The sequence below is a fragment of the Heliangelus exortis genome, chromosome 17 (genome assembly GCF_036169615.1).
Source record: "Heliangelus exortis chromosome 17, bHelExo1.hap1, whole genome shotgun sequence".
NCBI classification, from domain to species: Eukaryota; Metazoa; Chordata; class Aves; order Apodiformes; family Trochilidae; genus Heliangelus; species Heliangelus exortis.
This window is the reverse complement of record NC_092438.1, coordinates 6,560,406-6,582,657: the sequence shown is the minus strand read 5'-3', so window position 1 is coordinate 6,582,657 and position 22,252 is coordinate 6,560,406. Positions and strand designations below refer to the sequence as shown.

The window sequence follows — 22,252 nt, the reverse complement described above, 5'->3', positions numbered from 1 at the left end:
TCACCCCTTAAAATCTGGGTTTTTTTCCTAAAAAGAACTGGTGCAGTGTTTCCTTTAACTAGCTCTTTTCCTGCAATACTTGGAAATATGAGCAACCATTACATCTTCTAACTGCAAAGGAACTCACATACACTTTGACTTTTCTACACAGTTGTGGCAAATTTAGGCAGCTATAAACATAGAACAACTTTCCTGCTCAAGTACTTTCAGCTGCATTTTTCTCAGATGTATCCCAGTGCCTCTTCCAGCCAACATACTTACTTGTTAATCTGTGCCAAGAACATTCCTTTCAATGCATAAAACTCAGCAGTCATCTCCTTGGTGAAGTACTTCAAATTGGTTGATTCAATAACTTCAAGACCCTGTAAAATAAGCCTTGGTGAGAAAAGCCTTCAAAACCTGAAGTTTTTATTACAATGAAAGTGCAATAAAAAACCCATCCAAAATATTCTCTTGAAATTTAAAGAGTACAAGTTTCTGGTATTGAATTTTCATTTTAAAAAGTCTGGACTGACAACAATTTTAAGTTTCCACTGGCCTATGCAAAAATATTAGATATTAGAGACAACATTTATCTGGTGCCTGCAATCACATTTTTTCCTTTCCTTTTAACACATACAATTTCAGTTCAGTAGGCTAGCACTCATCACTCATGACTCAGTCTGAAAACTGACTTAGAGCTTCAGTTAGTCTGGCAGTAGTGGCATTGCTTCCTATTGCACATAACACAATTTTCCAAGTACTTTCCATTCATCTATCTTGCAAGATGAAAAAAAAAAAAAAAAATACCAAAACCCCAAAAAACATACTCCCACTTTTTATTCAGCTAATTTTTAATAAATTCACAGTATTCAGTTCAAAGAGGACAATAACTATTTGACTAACAGCATTATTTAAGACAACACTCTAGGCATGGTATAACAATGTCAACAAAATTCAGACCCTGTTCTGTACACAGGTAGTTCATTTAAACCAATGTATCTGATGGCCCTCATAATCCTCCTTCAAGTTACAACAACTTCAAAGAAAAAGCAACTGTACCTGCATACACTCATTTTTGCCCATAACTCCAGCCAGCTGAAGATAACATTTAACTTGCTGACGGATCTTCTGGAAGCAATCCACAATGGGCACAGTTGGAATTGTATGGATGCGACTCAGAATGTCCAGAGCCACGTTGACCAGTCCTTGTTTTCGAGCAATCTTTCCATACTGGATAATTGCTGATGCAGAAGCATGAACTCCCAACATAGCATTATTGGAACTAGGATCATGCTGAGAACTATTTTCATATGCAGTTACAATGGCTAGAAATAAAACATGAAAAGGTTTCCTTTATAAATGAAATTATACACACAGCAGTATCTCACACAGCAACACATATGAAATGATGACTTAAGATAATGAAACACTGAAGTGGAAACTGAATAAAATCCAACACTTGTCAAAACCAAAAGTATTCCTGTATGTTTAAAGAAAACAAAAAATAATACAAGGAACTTATTTCAAACAATGTGTTGTCTGGAAAATTACATGATGAATGCATGCTGGACCAGGCAGTTTTACCCTGGTAATGATGCTGTCTCCACATGAAAATGCTGCTCCAATGGGATAAATCATCTGACACAATAGGTAACCTGTTCCTCCAAGTCTTTACAACAGTCTTCATGTCATGTAAACTGTTGTTCCTCCCCAGATTAGTTGGTTGCAATCCTGCATTTATTTGGGCTGCTTCCTGAAGTTCAATTATTTGCTGTGCTGCCTAGAAAACACAGACATCATAAAGGATAGGACAATAAGCTGGGCAATTTCAGTTAGAAAAAGCTCTCTATGAATGATGCCACCTTTAGATGATCAAGTAAGGATGAAACTCCAGGGATGAAATACAGGTATTGAGCAGTCAATTTCATGCATACCTCATTCTGACAAAACCTAAATGCCCTAACACTACTTGGTCACAAAAAGGCATTACTGATCTGTACTTAATGTGTTCTTCCAATAGTACTATGAGTTTGGCTGCCAAGTTTAATATTGTGCAACTATGAAATGTCTTTCTTTGATAGTATTAAGATAAAACTTCTCATCCTTTCTTTTACTTTGAACTGCAAATGTTTTCACAAACTATCCCTGAATGGAACAAACAAACAAAACAACAAAAGAACCACCACAGCAAAGGAAAAAGAGTTCACTGGAATCTACACACTCTCTTCACTAGAATTAAGTTCTAGCATACAGGCTTGAACTTACTACATCAACCCTGGTCATAGAAAAGCCTAAGTAAATATATTTACAGAGTGCTAAATACAAGGATCAAGTAAAAATATTGAAATCAGAATCTTTAGCAGAACTTTTAAGACCAGAAAAACAAAATTTGTAACATGGTAACTGGTATAAACTTCTTGGTCACCATCTGACTTCTTGATAGGAAATTACATGTACAGAAAATGCTACCTACCTTCTCCTGAAAGTATTCCCTTAAGATACTCTGCAAGGACTTCACTTTGAGAAGTTACTCTAGTTTGCAATGTTTTGTCACTGACATCTACTGTCCTCAGATTAATGAGAGGAACAGGAGATGGCAGAAGTCTCAAACCCACTAAAGCCTGCAGACATTTTGTTAAAACTTCAACAACCTGGAAGCCTGAAAACTTTAATGGACTTTAATTACCTGTAGTACAATAAAACCTGTGTAGTACTCTCTAGGCTACTGCTTAGTAGATAAAAGTTGTATTCACTGTTAATCAACCAAATAAAAGAGCTATTTGGGGGAAAAAAAAAGAAAACAAAAAACCAGACCAAACATCACAGTCTAAATTTATTGAGTGAAATCTCTTGGAAAAAAATTTAAACAAAGTAATTTTCCTACAATACTCTCAGAATCAGCTCTCACAACAGCTTAACCTTCATCCTACACCCATTCATCACATAAATTTAATTTTCTCACAGGTATTTAATCACATACTATCTGATATTAAAAAAGTAATTACTGCAGTGCCAACTCATGGCTGCATTTGTACCTCTGCCAGTCATCCACTAATTTATTGTTTCTTCACAAGGGATATATAAATATTAGATTATTTTAAAAGCTTGTTTTAATTTATATCTGAAAGCATTTAAATACTTCATTTAGCAACACTAATTCCCTCATGCTGCAGATACTGCCATTCTTAGTGGAGGGAAAACTTGAAATATCAGTGAATATTTAGCAGGAATAAATTAATTTTATTAAGTAGTAGTATTGTATCAGCTCAAACAAATGAAATATTGTACCTATTTACTTAACAACTTCCTCACAATATAAAGAAAATTTCTATATTCATTCACTTTCATTCACTGCTTGTGTCTATCCACAAGTACAGTTAATTTCTGCAGAGGTACCTTAGATCATGCAGATTTAGTTACCTATGAATCACAGTGGGCATGACACACAGGGTGAGACTACCAATCTTAAGCAGAATTACAGAAGCCACTATATCAAACAGAAGCCTGACAGCAAAGTCATCTGCATTTCTACAGGAAAGGCTCATTCATAGTTCTCTGAGCAATGGTCCATCAAGACATTTATCCCTGTGATCAGATTTCAGATTGTATTTCACAGAAATATTCCAGAAATTCTCCTCTGGAAGAAGGACATTCCCTTAGCAGTAACAAGAGCTGATTTGCATCAGGTACATTTTTATCAGGCCCCCTGAACAGGGACACAATCAGCCTTAATGTCAAATGAGTGGTGTGTTTTATCCAGATCACACTGCATAACAAACTGAACAAAATCTTGCCCCAGCCCCACTTCTATGCTCAGGCTGCAGCTGTACAATACATACCAAAGGACACAAAGCTCTTTTTCAAGAAGCTTCTGGAAACCTCTAGGCAAAATGCCATATTTAAGATGAGTTTAGGCACCTACTTCCATTAGATTATTGATGCAAGATTATTCCTGGCAGTAACACCTACTCTCAAAAATCCTTCTCTTACTATAAAATGAGGCATTTATGCAATTAAATCCAACAGAAAACAAAAGATTAAGGCTTGACACTTCATCTATTTCAAAAGGAAACAAAAGTCCACTTTCTTTATGGCGAAATACGTGTAAAAGTTGCAAAGGATATAAGCAATGCAAATTTACATGACAGTATGAAACTTAAGTGAAAAACCTTTTTACTTCTTTTAAATGATCTTGACAACGAATTAAGCTACTTCAAGTTATCTAAACACAACTTCTGGCAGGTTTGATTTTATTTTTTTTTCATTTATTTATCTCCATCTGATCAAATTTTAAATAGCTCCATTCTGCAATTTTTAACAAAAAATACCATTACAAAACATTAGTCAGTAGAATGCTTTATGTTCACGCTTACTCTAAGTCCTGAAACATGATAATGAAACATAACTGGTGATAAAAAAGACTTTTAAGTCTTACCTGGAGGAGGGGAGTATGAACATGGGAGACTACATGAGGAAGCCTTCGCCATTCTCTAATAGCCAGACTACTGGCCATCTCTACCAGACGTTCAATGAAGTTCAGCTGCTGCTCTTCTGGATGGCAGATTGCTAAATATCCTCTGTACATATTCACTTTCCATGCCATCTCCTTTGGACAACTCAACTCCACCTGGTAATGAAATGGAAAAAAGTCTACTAAACAATCTTCAGACTCATGTGCCTTCTTAAAACACATAGTCTTATTTTGTTATAAAAATTAGCTCAATTCATAAAAATATCAGACCAAAATATCAAAATTCCTTTCATTAGAGTGGTCTCGGCTCTCAAAGGTATTGGCAAGGGCGGGCTAGCAGAATAATTGCAAGTATGGCACAGAAGTGCCTGCACACAACCTGCTGTTGGGGTATTTTTACTCTGACAACTCCAGTGTAGCTCAGACAGAGCTGAGCAAGCTGAAAGCAGTCTTGCAACATGAGCACAGAGCTTACTACAAACAAATTCACCAGCTATAAAGACAAAAAGGTGTTTTTCAGTAGATAATGCATACTACCTCTGAAGAGCTTCTGAGACTCTGGAAGGAGTAATGTCACTTGCCCATTTAAAAGGATCCTTTGCCTACCTGTCAGCCCATTATGCCAGCATTAGACTTCCTAACTGCCTGCTCGAGGGCATTACTAAGTTCATGAGAATGAACAGTGAATACTTTAAGCCATCTACAACTAACCTTCCCATTTATGTCAAAGAGATTTCTGAATACAGGTGAAAACTCAGCTCAGAGTGCTAACATCGCTGAGTAGTTTTAAACCATTTGCTTAAACTTCTGGAACAGTAGAAACTGACAGAAGCAACTAAAACCAACCAAGTACTTGAACTGCCTAGCAGCTAAATTCTGTGAGCAGTTTACAGTAAACTTGCATTTAACCAATGCTCCCTAGATGATACTGCAGGCCTTAAATCTAGAACTTTTTCCACTTCTTTCTTCTGCTTTAAATCAAATCCCTTATGGGTGGATATGCAACACAAAAATCCCTCGGCATTATCTGCTTGTTGATGGTCTGTACCTTACCATTACAATTGTTATTTCTGTTATCCTCAACTGACTTTTACACCTGAGCCAGCAAAGAGAAACTGCCAGGTAGCAACCTTACACTTACACAGTGAAAATAATCTCTTTCTTTATTACATTATCTACTGGATCATTAAACACAATGGCAATGTGAGCAAATGGAAACGAGTCTTGGGTCCTATCAAAGGCCATTTGCTATTTTAATAGCTTAACTTTTAATAGCTCTATAGGTAGATTATTAAAATTGTTACACAAAAATTTACAAAACCTGATACATATTTGCCATCTTTTCTGACTTCTCTTGTGAATCAAGAATGGAACTTGATAAAAAACAGCCACATTAAAGAATATCAATAAAATTGGAGCAGCAAGTTTAGCAGCACAGAATCAATTATTCTTTCATATCCTAATGTTTATGCAAACGTTTCCTGACACTTTTACAAGAATCAGAGTAGAGCCACAAAAGCTCCGTTTATGGCTTCAGCAGCATTTTCTCCTTAGTCATTTAGTAAATGTCTCATTACTGCAAATATCTCATTTAATATAACTGCAGCTAAAGCATATCAGGAGTTACTCGTGGTTGTCACCTCCACTCAGCTTGTAAATCTCCAAGCCCAGAACCTGTCAGAAATGATTTATTTAATTCTGTTCAGACTCAAGTTTTATAATATACTGCACAGTACAGTTCATATTTTAGGCCTTGAATGTTTCTCAAATATTATTTTTCTAAGTAGCCATTGAAGCTGCATACTTAAACAGAACACAAAATACCAATTGTCATAAAAACAAAAGAAGTTAATTAAAAATTAAATATAACAGGTAAGATGATTTTTGTAGCATAAGGAGCTTGCTGCTTACAGATTTGGCCTCATATTGCCTGATTAATGATAAAATCCATCCTTAAAGATACTTATTTAATTTGAACCATGGGTACTACAAATATTGAAAAATTCCATTTCAAATATTGCCATAGTTGAATAGTCTTCATTTAGGTTCCATCAAAAGACCCTACCCTTGATTAATTCAGCAATTTTTAATTTTTTCATGGTTTAGCCTTTGAAGCAAAACATACTGATTGTATCCACCTATTTTTGGTTCTGACAAAATGAAACATTACAGAGAATAAAAATAACTACATTTTAAAAACAAAATATTGAGTCCCTTTTGATGAAAGTAAGAGGACATAGAACTCAGCATATTTATTATGCAAGACTAAGTTGTCAGAATGAAGCATGCTGTTAGGGTATTTTGTAAACAGAAACTTAATCCTGCAAGATACTGGAATTAAAGGATGCTCAGCATTTTTCATAACCCCGTTTTATTTTTTACAAATACTATAAAACGAGACAGTCAACTGCCAGCTTGCAATGTAACACATTTAACTAGGAGGTATTGCTTTAAATTTAACAGTACTGATGAAACAATAAACCTCAGTTAATCGAGGGACTAATTCTTCTCTCTCTCTGCAATATGAAAAAACAAGTGCCCAGGGCTCTGCTCAGAGCTTTGTCAGGGGAATTGTATTTTAATTAAGCAATTCATCCCCTTACTCCAAATTCTGGCATCTTTAGGAGAGTCATTCCAGTAATGTGACCCTATATAGCAATGGTTCAGTGAAGATCCACAAGCTACTCTCTTGTAATTTAATGCAGTATTCTCACATTTCAGGTTTCATTTTTACACCTGGTTTATGCTTCTACATTACGCAATCACAAATGAACAGCTCTACCTACCATGAAAAAAGGATTTATTTCCTTAAAATCAAAATAATAATGATTTTTTTCAGTCTTCTATATAACAGTGATTCTGCATGTGAAGTTTTAAAAAATAAAATAAAAATTGCCAGAAAAATCTATTGATGATTCCAATAAGCCCAAGATGGCTTCATAACCTGACAATCTGTAGCAATCTCAAGAACAATAATTACCATCTTATTCACATGGGATGTTTCTTAAAATATTTGGGAAGAAAGATGCTTAAGAGAGGAGATGGAGGAAGTTAACACCTTTTCAGAAAAATGAGTGGTTATTTTCAGCATGTTTCCCTAGCCATTTTAATCTTATTCATACCAAAAAAACCCCACAACAAAACAAAAAAAAACCTCCAACACACACTTGGAAAGTAAAAAGATCTTCTGGATCTAAATCTTTCAAAATGTTATTTTTCTGTAGGTACTGTGCCCCCTGCCTTTAAACAGTTCTGTAACAGCCAAAACTTTATGGAGCATTCATTCATCAAGCACCCAGACAGCACAGAATACACAGCCTCATGAGCAAAACCCAGGAAAGGACAAAGGGAAGGTTAAATGTTTTACAAGTGCATGTTGTTCAGCAAAACGAATTACAGGCAGAACAAAATAATGAACTCCATAATGAATCAGGAAGGTCAATAGCAGGAAAGTACAAACCATACATATTATCCATAACTAAATGAGGATGATAACCACCTCACTTGCCATACACAAGTTCCTTAGTTTCTGAAGTGCTGGACTGATTTCTAACACAACACAGAACAGGCAGAGCACATCCATTCTACTTCAGATGAAGAGTATGGCAGAAAGGCTGTGGCATTTTAATTCTTAGAGATACCAAAACTCTATTGGACAAGGCAACTTGATCTGCTTGGCCCCCCTCCAAATGGAACATTGCACCAGATGAGCTCCACATACTGACAACTTGAAATTTGTCAATGTCTTAGTTAGAACAATAACTACTAGTAAAATCTGCAGTGTACACCAGCCTCATCTATATATCAGCACTGAAACTCAGATTTCATGTTTTGCTCTTTCAGGATTTTTTTTTTTTTTAACAAGGATCCTGAAACCCAGCCTTGCAAACATTCCTCAGATACAGTAAGGTATTTAATATAAACCAAATTCAGCTGAAAAGTTCCTGACCCTCATATTTTCATACATGTCTTAATCTCCCTTCAGATGCAGTGGAAATGAACAGAATAAACTGTGTTAGGCAGTTTTAAATTTGGACAGTAGGAACTGAAAATGGTTTGGCTTCATGTTTCAAGTGCTAAAGTAAAAAAAAACAGGGATAATGGCCTTTTACACCTGAAAGCATAGTTAAATTGCCCACAGACTGGAAGATGATAATAGATTATTTTCATACTTTATTCCCTTTCACAAAAGGAACATTTGTTTTTGTAAAGGTGTAAAACACAAGAAGTGTATAATATAGGGTATAATAAGTGTATAAAATGGCATATAAAATAGCATCATATTGGTATTAAATCACATGTATTTGCCAGGGGTCCCATTTTAAGTTTCTGGCACACACTTCTGCAGCAAGCATTTGCTGCTTTTCAGAGACTCATTACCATGCACCATGTTTTTCACTTGCCCTGGCTAAATTTCTTACATAGTGCAGCTTTATAAACAGATAGAATAGAGAACCAAGTTTGTCTGTTGAAAAGATACTCTTCAATTGCCAAAACTCCCAGCTGTGTGCTGGGACATCAAAGAGAACTTCCAAAGAGCAGTTCACTGGGTCAGTGAAAGGAACTGTAATGATGACTTGACAGAAATGTAATCCATGAAATTAACAAAAAACCTAAATATTTCTATAAAAAGCCCTCACTCACCTGCACCAGAGCCTCCTTCATAGCAGTCCAGTTTGAGACCCTCCATGCACATTCAAGAACTAAGTAAGGATTTATATGACCTTTTGACTGGCCATATTCTGTCAAAGGTTCCCACTGGTTCAATTCTTTTGAGCAACTAAGAAAAAACAAAAACATCGTCAATTTGGTCACTGAAAAAAAAAATTTCAGTAAAGGTGACTTTTGATGTTGTGTATTGGAATGTTATCTCCATATTTGTCTATGAACAGCTTTGCAAGTACTGCAAAAGTTTTACCCAGATGAGAAGATTTAGTTTTATTACAAATTATAATACAGAAACCTGTGAACAGGGAAGAGCTGCATTTTGTGTCTCCCAGAATAACCGTTTTAAAGAGGAAAAACAAATTTTTGCTCTAGTCTGTTTCCACTGATAGCATATTATATTTTTACAGCACTTCAGGCATATTACTTCAGAGGCTCTGCTAAGGGAGTGAAGAATAGTGGGTTTTTAATTCCCTTATGTTTTCCCTCTATTTGAGCTAAGTTTATTCTCTTAACTAATGCTTTAAACCAGCAGGGTATTTTACATCTATTGCAGGGTGAAAATACTTGGTGTATATCAAGTATATATTTAAAATCTTACCGAATCCAATGGTCTTCCCACAGCTGATACTCAGGGAAGATGGAAGGGGAAGCATTGTTCCGTTCATGCTCTTTTTTAGCCTTTTCCATTGCTTTTTCATAAGTTTCTTGTGCCTAAATAAAATTCAAATCCTTTTTTTTTCCATCTGCTGTATACACATTAACTCAGAATTTTATTTTTTTACATGTGGTAAGAAAACATTTACAAATTCTAAATTTAAAAAAAAAAGTTGAAGTGTGTTAACTCATTCCTTAATATGGTGATTATTCGGTAGCTTTACAAATGTAATGAAAAACTGATGGATGTGTTTGAGTATTACATTGTTTAAACTACTACTTTGGCCTGAAGGGAAGCTGTGGCACTTCCAATTTTAGAAGACTGAAGTTCTTCATTAATTAGAATATTTTCTTGCTGAACATAATATTCCTCCTGACAGTAGAACTATTCAAATTGTTCCTAACATCAAGAATGTACCTGTTCAAAAAAGCCATGTTGTTCATAGGCAATAGCTGTTGCTGTCTCTGGGAATTTACAGCGTTTCTGCCATAGTCCAGCCCACATGTCCTCCTCTTGCAACAATGAATAGAGCTCAGCAAGGGAATCCAGTATCTCCTAGAATGTTAAGCACACATATTTCTCCACAGTCAAACTGTCCTTACAAAATATAGTAGATAGCAAAACCGTATGTTCTACACCAAAACAAATGGAGGACATGGAAACAGAGAAATGTTTATGTAAGCCCCTTTAAAAGCTCTAGAAGGCAAGCAATTGGCAACAACCAAGTACAGAAAACAATAAATGACAAGAAAAGAAACCAAAAAAACCTATGGCTTGTACACTGATTCTTGCTTGCCTTCCCTAATATATATGATCAAACCACAGAAAACAAAACTGTTTAACAAGCCAACAACTTGCTTTTTATTGCAGAAAGAATCTGTAATATTTGGCTTCCTATCGTGAGAGGAAACATTGCAAGGCAGATCAAAAATACCTGACAGACTACTGAACACAGCAGCACTTGTTTACAGGGCACTCTGATTTGTTTAGCTAAGGTCATATACCAAGAGACTTAATTAGGAAAACCACACTCCCTTTGAGGGAGACAGAGACAATGCAAACTTCTACTCAGGATTTAAAATGAGGGTCAGAAATGGTTTCATCTAATAGAACACTACCTGTTGAGGAGGAGTGATGCTTTCCTGCTCATAAAATTCTGTTGTCTGTTTAGGTTTAATTTGCAGACTCAGTCCTTTTTCAAAAGCTTGATGTTCCAGCATCAGCGTAGAACGAAACCAGAGATTGTGAGTTTTACCCAAGTATTTCAGGACACAAGGTCTGATGGGAATGGGAGGGACACACTGTGACATTGCTTCCACAAAGCAATTCAGTGCACTTGGCTGGCAGTCTCGCTGTACTTGATGACTACCACTGCACAAGAAGGGGCTTATTTCACCTGCTAAAGCCTAGAAAATAAAAGAAACATAAAAAATAGTTATCTGTTCAATCAGATTCTTCAATTAGAGAATTTAGATTTAAAATCCTGTTAATACAGGGAACAATTACTTGACCGGTGTATTTCTCTCTGTTAACTGAAGGGCCCTCTTTCTTTCAAAAGATGCATTCATAGAGGTATATAGCATTCACCAATCACAAAGAATCTCAAAGCAAGTGAACCAGTCACTTATGACACAGATACATTTTTCTGAAACAGCAGTCATTTACAAAGAGGAATCTGTAAGTGAGGAGAAAAAGATTCTCACATGTTGCTGTCTGTCAGACAAGATTTTCCAGAGTCGTGAAAAAAGCTGTATCCAAGTCTTCTCTGCTAATGGTGTAGAAATATGACATAACTGAACAAAGGCACTCAGCAATGCTCCAGTCTAAAACAAAAAAAAATATGTATATAAATGAGAAAAATACAATTAATACTGTGGAAAAACAGTTCACAGTTATACAGTTGTTTAAAGTGTAATGCAAATGCCCTTCCCAACCAACATATCAAAGATGTTTCATTTAATAATACAGACTACTGCAATAAGAATTTAATCCTACTTTCATGCTGATTGAGACTCTGATTACTGTAACTGAGTTTTTTTTATTGAAAAAAAACAAGGGAAAATGGAAACAAGTTGATAACTAATTGGACAGAGTTGTAACTACTGTTAGAATTGTTTCAACATAGGTTTCAGCTAAAATTGTCTTAATAGAGATTATTTAAATACAAGATGGCAATACACTTTTCTGATCCTACACACATGGTCTTTGCCATCGTTGTTTTCTTATGTGAACGGTTAAAATACACTTACAGATGAAGCAGGATGAAATCTAATTTTTTAGTAAGGGGATAAAGTAACAACCAGCAATAAAGTGAAGGCTTAGGAATTTTTTACCCTGTGCAAATAAGAAATTACATTCAAATAAGAGATGTCTTAAAATAAAAATCATTATCTAAAAAAAAAATAACAATGACCAACAAACTGTACCAACCTTTACTTCTCGAAGAGAGTCAAGAAATTTGTCATGCCTGTTGGTCAACATGTGCAGCTGATTGCCAATGTCCTTCTCAGAAAGTTCCTTAGTTTTAGGTGTACTGGTCTGATCTCCCGGTGCCAATTCAATGTCTATTTCAACATCCTATACAGAAGCATGCAGATATTTTCTAAGTACTTTTTGATTTTATCCGAGCAATCAATAAAATAACCTTCCAATCAACTTATTTCAGGTCTCACTATTTTTGCTAGTTCTTCAGGTTCAGACACAGAATTGCTACAGGCTAAATAAATGACTGCAAGCCCTGAGAAACCCATGCACCGTTAAACTACAATGTCTTAAACCCAGGACACACTGAACAATCCTTGCACATCATCTTCAAGATATTCTCCAAACTTATCTGATGAGAAACTAGGAAGAACTATATGCCATCAAAAAGAACTCAGTATTTTCTGTTACCTCTTCTTTGGATTCACTGTTTTCCCTTTCACGAGGCTCTTGTTTGACGTGGGTCACCATAGCGAATGCTGCTCTGTCATGACTGTCAGCAAGGTTGATAACATTGGTGATAGAGGGAAGCATAGCACCCTGACAGCTTGTCCCAATTGTAGTATTTCTCTCACACACTGCCAACAGGAGCTAAGACATTAAAAACCAAGGAGAGTTTTCAAATATAGGTTTTACTGCAGTATTTCAGGGAAAATATCACTATGTTTTAATATTTAGCAACAAGATAAAAGTTTCAATAACATGATTAAAGCCAGTTTATCACTTTTATTCAATAAACACAGTAATACGTTTCCATGTTCATCTTATCACATTTTGTCACCATTTTGAAGTTCATGACTGTATATTGTATTTCAAGCCTCTCCTGCAAAACACTGAATAAAAAGGGATCTTACATGCCTACATTTTTAACAAATAGATTTAGTTCCCCCAATCAACTAGCAGAGACTCCCCATTACAATAAAAGCCAAAAAGAGGTTTGGTCCCCTCTTATTTTAAAAATTTCAATTTCATTTCCATGCTATCCCAACCCAACAGTTGTCATACCAGGAAGCATACACTTTCCAGCCTTGAAATATCTACAATATCAACTCCTGTATTTTTATAATCACCATCATTTACAAGAGATGGATTGTCTTAAGAAGTATTAACTTGGTCATTAAGCTTTTCACAGAGAAAAGAGATTTTAAAGGTTGATTTTAAAGCTCCTTTCCAGGAAGCAGCTTTGTGATTTTGACACTGTACACATTTTTAAGCACCACTGGAAGTATCTGAGGCAGCAGACTTTGTATTTTTAGCTTCGATACCAACAGTACATATTAAAAGACACAGACTGCACAATGCTTTCACAGGCAGCCAAGAAAAATGAGGAACGAAACATTTCTCAAATTGTGTTAGTCCCCTACCTCTATGCACTGTTTTATCCAAAAGTGATTTCCCATTGCTTCCCAGTTTTGAGAACAGGTCACATAAAGCAGGCGCTCATAAACACGGCGTTTCATGGAATTGTCAAACACCTCAAAAAATTTGGCTCGTATGAGTGGCTGAGCACAACGCAAACCCGACAGAAATGCTGGCTCAAGTTTAGCAGTAAGTTCACTACCAGAAAGATTCTCATCCCTAAAATGAATAAAGATGAAATGACAGAGACATCAAAATGAAACTCTCCCTACATTTTGTATATAAAATACGAAAAATCAAGAGGGGTGACTTCTGCAGAAGCCCCCATGGTGTGGCACACATTTGGGTGCAGCAGTTGAAAGAAACAGCAAAGCAAATACTGCTGCTTCTTAGAAAACTACCCCAAAACTATCCCAAAAACTCTTTCAGGATAAAACTACATCATAATTGTGAAATGATATTGGCCATATTTGCATCTTGCTTAAAATGCCAAATGATATTAAGTGAGAAAAAATTCTGACTACCAGGTCCACAGCAGCAAACAGTAGCTCAAAATATTGTGAATCATCAGCACAAAATTAAATACCTGGCATTTTTTTATACAGTAACTATTGCAATTATTTCATGTTACAAAACCTGCCAGTTTAGCTAGCAAAGAAAACTCTCCAGGAAGTATAATTTATAATAAATTTCCAAGAGAAAAAAAAAAATCTTTATACCCCATAGATGTGAAAAGAGACAGATTTCAGCTGTCACTACAGTGTTTAGAATACAACCATCTACAAGGATCCCCTGGTGCCCTGAGAAAGGAAGAGGCTGGGGTGCAGCCAAAAGAAAATCCTTTCTAAGAAACTTTTATTTACCAATTGTTTTTCGTACTTATGAATTGTAGGGTCAGTGAAATTAATTGATTTTGTTGCAATTTAGAAAAAAAAATTTAAAATATATTACTTAATTCAGACTTTAAAAGATTAATGGCATGTTATAAAGGTCATATATGGTACAAATTATGAACCAATAAGCTGCAATAAATGATAATTGCTATAATTACCTATAGACATAGTTAACAAGGTCTAAGAACTGAGCATTTAATTCAAGGTCTTCTGGAAAACGCTTTTCAATGTAAGTCATCATTTTCACTAGTAAAATGGACTTTTCCCGGAGAGTAGGTGTCTGTGTTAAAAGAAGACATGATTAATTTTGTCAATTCATCTTAAAGCATGCAGAGAACTGGCACATTCAAAGTGCAGCTCAGCCATCCTTTATATCACTCTTTCACTTCTAAAGTGCTGAAAAATAGCTTGGTAGAAGGTCACAGTTCTTAAAAAGAAAGTAATTCAAGTGTTTATCCTTCTAATACATGCTAGAAATTTTTCAAGCAGTGACTAAAAGCTTGTTTAAGTTATTCAATGATTACAGAAATCAAAAGCATCTTTCAAAAATGTAGGTCCCTTTATACAGCACTAGAGTGTTAAATACCCAACTCTAGCAGAAAATATAGCAAATTGAAGAGGGCACAAAATGTTACAGGAATAGCACAGTTTAAAGCAGCATTAGTTATCTTCCTCCTAAAGACTCTCCCTATCCATGTTAATGTAAAACATATTTCAAAATCTTTACTTCAAAACAAGTTCTCTGCAAAACAGGTTTTGAGATCAAACACCTAATATAAGACTACAAAATGTCAAGCATTTTTAACTCCAGTTACTTTCACAGATCCTTACAAACCTCGATGTCAAAACCTGATGAATTATAACAGTGCCTTATAGTTACTTAGAATTTAAGAGCAATAATGATTTTGTCTTCTCAATTTACCTGATTAGCTGCCATTGGGGAATTGTTTTTCACCCACTCTTCCACTATTTTTACCACTGCACGAAGAATTTTGGAATCAGTAGATTTTTCAATGAGAGATGTTAGAATAGCTTGTATAAAATTTTTTCTCATTTCCATGCTCATCACAGCCAGGCGAGTTTTCACAAGATCCAGGCTTAGCATTACCAGTTCACTCGTACCTGCTACAGATGCAAAAAAAGGATCAGAATTGTGTTTTCATTTATAAAACACCTAGCAAAGAAATTTTCAAGATATGCTACTGCCATTTTTAAAATAGCAACAAGAATATCTGTTAGCTGGAAATATATCCCTAGAAATAATATTTCCAAACTTACTAAAAAGCAAAAAAAAAAAAAAAGAAATAAAAACCAAACAACAAAATCCATTCAAAATCCTGAAGGCAAATCTGTGTGGCTTCATTTCAGTCAGTCTTTGGTAAAAGATATTACAAAGCCCCAGCAATTAAAAACTGCAATTAAACTTGTGAAAAGAGTATTATATGATGCAGCACGCCTATTCTATTCTGTTAATTTCCTGACTTCCTTATCTGTCAAGTTTAATAATTTTTCAGTTGTTTCCCAGTGTTAATAAAGTCTGCAATTTTCTTATAATTTACCTAATTAAATATGGGCTAGGATTCTAACAGCAGCAAATACTTTCAAAGTATTTTCTTCAGTAGCTTGTCTATTAATAAATTACAGTGCTTTTGACTAGCAGTGAATTTTCTTCTACAAGAACATCTGATTTTTTTTTCTTTCAATGATTCATGACCTAATTCACTTGATGACAGAGTTGTACAGACTTAAAAAGATGCAATTTTAAGATAAAACCAAAAGCATCAGCTACAAGAAGTTGATTTAACAGTTTTTCCAATATAGTGACATAGGAAGGAGTTAAAAAAAAAAAAAACAAAACAAAAACCACAACTGAAAAATCTTGAATAATTTCTAGATATGCTGTAGATCAACAAATATTCACTAACCATTCACTGAAATTCTTGGGTTGACATTGAAATACAGATATTAAGCAGGTAACAGGAACTCAAAGCACATTATTGTACTTCAATACATCAATAACACTGTTCACTAATGCTGAAGTATTTTTCTCTACAAAATAATTTAAGTCCCTTTTAGGATTAAGAGATTTTAATACTTTATAGCACTTCTAATCATATACATCCTTAGACTATACAATGTAATACCTGTATTTGCTTCTGCTGTTCCTGCTGTAGCCTGTGGGTTTAAGTGTTCCCTGACCATCTTCTGCAGAGATCGCATGAAAACTGAAATCAATCTGTCAATATAGCTGGGATTGTTACTGCAGGCAGACTTCAGAATCATCAAAGTACCTATAGGTAAAAACAAAACTTAAGGAAGTAGAACTCTCAGTGTGCATGACCTGAGTAAGACACTGGTTTTCAACTTGGATATTCTATGTGAAAACACAGGGAGGTGTTGTAGCAGTATTTTGTCCTCCCATTAAAGAAGCACAGGACTACCCAAGTTGTGAATACTTGAAATCTGGATAGATTTGAAGAGAAATTTCAGTCTCAACTTTAGTCTACCATTAAATACTTATTTTTGCACTAGTCAAAATGTTTGAAAGTTCTATATCAAAGTGCGTGATGGAGGGCAAAGAGGAGAGAAGGGAAATGAAAGCAGATATTTCTCTACATCCTTAAAATTTTTTTTGAAATGTAACTAACCAGGCAAAATTACTCTGCTCCTCATGTTGCACATTTCTTTTAGCAGCAAAACATAGGAAAACTTACATGAATAGGCCTATGTTTAGTAATTTACAATAAATTTTTTTAACAAAAATCACACAAGATTGGTTTTCTATTCTAGAAACTTTTTATAAAATTTCATAAAGTTTGCATACATTCAAACCAATGAGGTTAGCAACATCTATGCTTTAAAATATTTAATTCTTTTAAAAAAGACATCCATCCTCCCAAAGTATACCCTCTAAAAAACCTATAGGTATCCCTTTCCTTACTACAACTTCTGTCATTCAAGAAAAACCTACAATAATATTTATTAAAATGTGCTTTGTTCATTGAATTGCTACTTGAAAAGTCTTTCGTGCTCAGCTCTGCACAAATTTGGCACACAAAGTTCCACATCTTAAACACAGAATTAATAAGATATGCACTGCCTGGTGGTTAGAGTGCAGTGCTGCTCTTAAGCTCTGGACAAAACATAAGAAACATCTTTCTTGGTTAGTTTGTTGTAAAGCACATCCTGACATCTGACAAATAGGCAATTCCCAAAGCAAAATTACAGCTATCCACACAGATCACAGAGTAGAATACTGAAAGACATTTGCCATTTAAATCAGCAAGTTTTCCAAAATTGTGCAATTTCAGGTCTGTATTACCCACACAACCAGTTCTGGTCCAAACTGTATTACTCTGATATATCTTTGTCACTCCATTATGTAGCTGAGCTCTCCACCAGTTAAGTAAGTACAAATAACAAGAAAAGTTGCACATTTCACCTATTCAGAATGGCATATGTTAAAAATTCATATTTTCTCACTTGAGAAAAAAAATAGTATTTTTGTAATTTCTTACCTAGTGAGCATTCTAGAGCTATAAAAAAATAAATCTTCCTACACTATTTAAATCAGCTGATAAATGAGGCTTTAAAAACAACTGAAAAAGAAAGTATAAGGCAATAACATGTAAGAATGTTTACACAGTTCCTTGAAACATCCTACTGTATCTCAGAGAAGCAGGATTTTGGTTTTTTCATGTATTTCATATTTTGGTTAACCTGAATGTTCCCCGTGTTCTTTGAATACAGAAGGTTGATATCCAGCACAGCTGCAGCTCCCCACTTCCCATTATTGCTCCCAAGTCAGCTACCAGGAGAAGACAGAATGCAATGAACCCCCAGTCCCTTTCTTCACAGCTGCCAAGAAGCTGTTCACAGACATCCCAAGCTTTTTGCTCAGGTCAGCTCCCAATGCTTCCCACAGCCTCCTCTGCACTATATCGGATTTCAGTTTCCTTATGGAAAATAGAAGCTGGTGCCAAAGATCATACTCAGTGTCAGGCACTCTACACACATCTACCAGTGATGGAGGAAACTTACCAAAGAGCTGAGAAGGGTTAGCATTAGTGGCTTTTTCATAATTAGTAAGTCCTTCATAAATAACCTTTCCAACTGCAGCATAAAGGCACTCCAGCTCTTCGTACTTTGAAGCTACACTTGAGGTACCTACAGAGTTTACAGGATTGTGTTTACTTTTGTTAACATTAGCTACAGAACAGGCAAGGAACAGTTACACTATGGACACTCTAGTTACACTATGAATCTTGCTTCTAAACCAAGGCAGCACTAATAGATCCTTCATTTACAGTAAAATGTTATACACCAGTGTGTCTTTTATAACAGTGCACACTTCTAAACAACTCACTTTGATGAGACATCTTAGATTACTGGTTCTTTTTAAGAAAAGATTATCTAAATTAGTTTATATTAAGACACACCATATTGTCTTTCTTTTTACACTCCAGCTTTCTTCCTTGGTTTAGCAAAACAGGAAAGCTTAGCAACTAATAAATTGCATTTCTCAAGCTGAAAAACTGTAATTGCAAAAATACATTCAATTTATAGCATGCATTTCTTCAACCAAAGTTATGACAGCCACAGGTTATTAAGTTTTTATGTCAATGGGTAATGATGTATTCCACATGATTACTTATTTCAGCTTTTCTTTCTTGACACAGGGGTTGAAAGTGCAAGCTCAAATGGACCATTAAATGCAGGAATCATAAAACAGAATATTAGCACATTCAAAAGAGTGTCTTCACCCCACCCTTAATCACTAACTTACACAGCAACAAAGGATAAAAGGAAGAAGAAAGTAACAACATACTTGGTTCTGTAGGGAAAATTCCCATCAAGCGAGAAAGCAAACTGTGGACTGCTCTCAAAACTTTGGTGTTTCCACAAGTCATACAAGCTGCTACACCTCGTTGCAGGGGTTTGAAGCTACTAAGGATAGCAGGGGGCTGCAGTACAGTTAACAGGAAACTTAAGACCTCTAAGCCAGTGCAAATGTTGGCAAAGTTGGCCTGATTGGGTTGTTCCTAAAGAGAACACACACAAAAAGGCAGTGAGCAGGGGAAAGCACACGAGTATTACACAGTTCAGTGAGTCCGGATCAAATCTGTGGGAAACAGATAATAAGGTTCATTGTTCTACATGAGTGAAGTTTCAAGTCAATCTTTTGTATAATTCATGAAATATAAAACTGTAAGATACAAGGCTCTATAAAATCTTTTAGCATAAAAATGTTACTTGTGCATTTACAGTATATGTTCCTTCTAATGTTTTTGTAGTCCTTTGAAAGTTGCCTGCAACCTTGCTGGTGAGGAATGCTTTCAGAGGACAGTGTTTTATCTTTTTGCCAACCTTTTTTTTTTTGAGGCAGTGAAGAGCCAAAAAAGCATATTCTGTGGTAAGTTATAGTTTAAAAATAGGAAAGGGGACATCTTGAGCTAAAGAAAAAAAACCCAAACCTATACAATTATCATTACCCTAGTAAATTGGTTTTCTGCAGAAGCTTCATTCTTTTTTCTGCATCTCCTAACTGACAGCATATACCACAAAACTACGACCAAAATCCCTCTTTTATAGAGCTTCTATCCCTGTATTAAGTAAGCAGAAATCACGTCCACTTTCCCCAAGCCAGAGGGATGGTACAGTGCATGTTCGTCTTGAGGCAGGGAAATGGCAATTTAATGGCAATTTTTACTCAGGTTGCACACTTCTCAAGAAAAGATGAGTAAAGCAACAAATATGAGCTCCCTGGAGCACTATCAACCCTTGTAAACCCAAAACAAACAGAGCCACATAAAAAAATCTTCCAGCAGGAGAGAAGGAAGAAAGTAAATACTTGCCCCTTCAAGGACTATCTAGCTCCATAAAGACAACAGTGTTATGAAAGTATAGCACATGCAGATCAGCATTTGGAAAATAATGAGCCACAGCAAATTTTCATGTTTATCTTCAAAATGTTTAAGTTTCCAAAAGATACATTACTCCTTTATTCAAGGAAACAAAAATGACATTAAGAAAGCTCCTAAAAAATTAACACAGTAAGAGTTGCTAGTCTATTGACTAATATGATACAAATAAAATACACATAGAAAAACTTTTTATATGGCAAAAAATATATGAATAGAATACAAATGATAAACAAAACACGGTGTATCATCAACACGTTTATATTACCATAGGGTAGTCAGAAAACTAAGAACCAATAAAACTCTATCTCAATATGTAAATCTCCCTACTAATAAAAAAAATATTACCACTGGAGCAATTCATATACTTCACAATCTATGCATTTCACTACAAGGAAGATAAGATTAAGACTGTAAAATCAGTCTCCAGATCTCAAGATACCATCAGTATTCAATCAATTTATGTGCTAGTAAAACCTAAAGATGTACAGGACTGGAAGGTTACCTACCACAGTCATCAGCAGCTTATCAAACCACTGCAACTTCAGTTCTGATTTTGGCCACATGTCTGGTCGTAAAGCTGTTTTCAGAAGGTTGACACAGCGTCGAGACAGCAGCTCCCCAGGAGATCCAGCAGTGTTTGAGTTGTCATTTACCTAGCAATGAATCAGAGTTAACACAATGACATCCTTTAGTAAACAACTCATTAATTCATTAACACATTCAAAGCAAGCTTATAATTCCTTATTTCTGAAATGGATGAGCCTAAGTAGTTTTATTGGTATAGCCAGGGAGTATTTAACAGCATAAAAACCTGACAACTAAAAAGTAAATATGCGAACTGGTGCCTAAACTGCTAGTTAATTACCCCAAATCACCCATCAAATGTATCTTAAAAAAAGCTTAATCTACAACTCTGAACATTAATCTTTTCAGTTTGCAAGGTATCCACAGACATACACAGCCCTTCATTCATTTCACCTTTATACTTCAAGAGCATGTCTGTTCTGTGCAATAGACCGTGGTGTATAAAATTCCATATTACTTGCCAGCAGTCTGCTGCAGAAATAGAAGCCATAAAATTAGTCAGCTTTGGGCTACACTCAGCTAGTTTTTCTCACTCTAGAAAAGCTAATTTGCAAGAAGATTTGCTTAAAATCTTTAGTAAAATGGAGTCTTTCAGTTTCAAAATCTGGATTGCAACTGTTTATAAATTTTTACTTCAAACACTCCTTGTATCAAACTATAAATGTACAACACCAAGAATATGAAGCTAAAACATCTCTCATGACTAATAACCATCATTTGTGAAACAAAAAACATGCAGAAACTGGGTAAAAACTCAATTTTCTTTCATCTTTAAATGAAAAAAATTTGCTTTTTATAAAATTTCACATTAAAGGTTCTATCCTTTTAGCAAAAGAGAGTATACAAACACTAGAATAATACAAGCATAAAATTACTCTTACGAAAAGAGGGGCATATGCTTTTGGCTTTTAGCCAAAAGAGAGGGTTTGGCTACTCATGCTGCTTTGGTATTTGCATATCAGAATAAACAGACTACCTGGCAAGCAATTCTAATCAAGAAATTCACAACTGTATCTGTATGCTGCTTGTCAATCGGCTTGGCAAGAAGTGCATCAGCTCCTGGCAAGGACTGGCTACGTCCAAATACCTGCATATGTACAAAACACACAAAAAAAAAAAAAACAAGCCACATGGAATGTGGATTACATCAGGCAGAACAGATTTAAAATATTTTTTTTTTAAATAAAACTTTCAATTCAGGGAGTTTCGCAAGTACTGTTGTGAAACTTCCACT

The 22,252-nt window shown here is 35.3% G+C and overlaps 1 protein-coding gene across 5 annotated transcripts in view; it reads right to left on the bottom strand.

Annotated features, from left to right (window-relative positions):
- Window positions 1–22,252, bottom strand: part of TRRAP (transformation/transcription domain associated protein) — an 83,015-nt gene that overhangs the window by 23,484 nt on the left and 37,279 nt on the right. For 3 of the 5 annotated variants that reach the window (XM_071760436.1, XM_071760439.1, XM_071760438.1), the window contains 19 exons: window positions 21,995–22,105; window positions 20,940–21,086; window positions 19,338–19,551; window positions 18,551–18,676; window positions 16,654–16,800; window positions 15,432–15,634; window positions 14,668–14,789; window positions 13,622–13,835; window positions 12,669–12,848; window positions 12,207–12,353; window positions 11,480–11,599; window positions 10,895–11,182; window positions 10,194–10,331; window positions 9,720–9,832; window positions 9,098–9,233; window positions 4,418–4,609; window positions 1,534–1,762; window positions 1,042–1,307; window positions 262–362 (listed from right to left, as the gene is read on the bottom strand). In XM_071760436.1, the coding sequence (XP_071616537.1) occupies window positions 262–362; window positions 1,042–1,307; window positions 1,534–1,762; window positions 4,418–4,609; window positions 9,098–9,233; window positions 9,720–9,832; window positions 10,194–10,331; window positions 10,895–11,182; window positions 11,480–11,599; window positions 12,207–12,353; window positions 12,669–12,848; window positions 13,622–13,835; window positions 14,668–14,789; window positions 15,432–15,634; window positions 16,654–16,800; window positions 18,551–18,676; window positions 19,338–19,551; window positions 20,940–21,086; window positions 21,995–22,105 (3,194 nt within the window). The remainder of the gene's footprint in view (window positions 1–261; window positions 363–1,041; window positions 1,308–1,533; window positions 1,763–4,417; window positions 4,610–9,097; window positions 9,234–9,719; window positions 9,833–10,193; window positions 10,332–10,894; window positions 11,183–11,479; window positions 11,600–12,206; window positions 12,354–12,668; window positions 12,849–13,621; window positions 13,836–14,667; window positions 14,790–15,431; window positions 15,635–16,653; window positions 16,801–18,550; window positions 18,677–19,337; window positions 19,552–20,939; window positions 21,087–21,994; window positions 22,106–22,252) is intronic. The other 2 variants (XM_071760440.1, XM_071760441.1) reach the window with 1 other exon arrangement.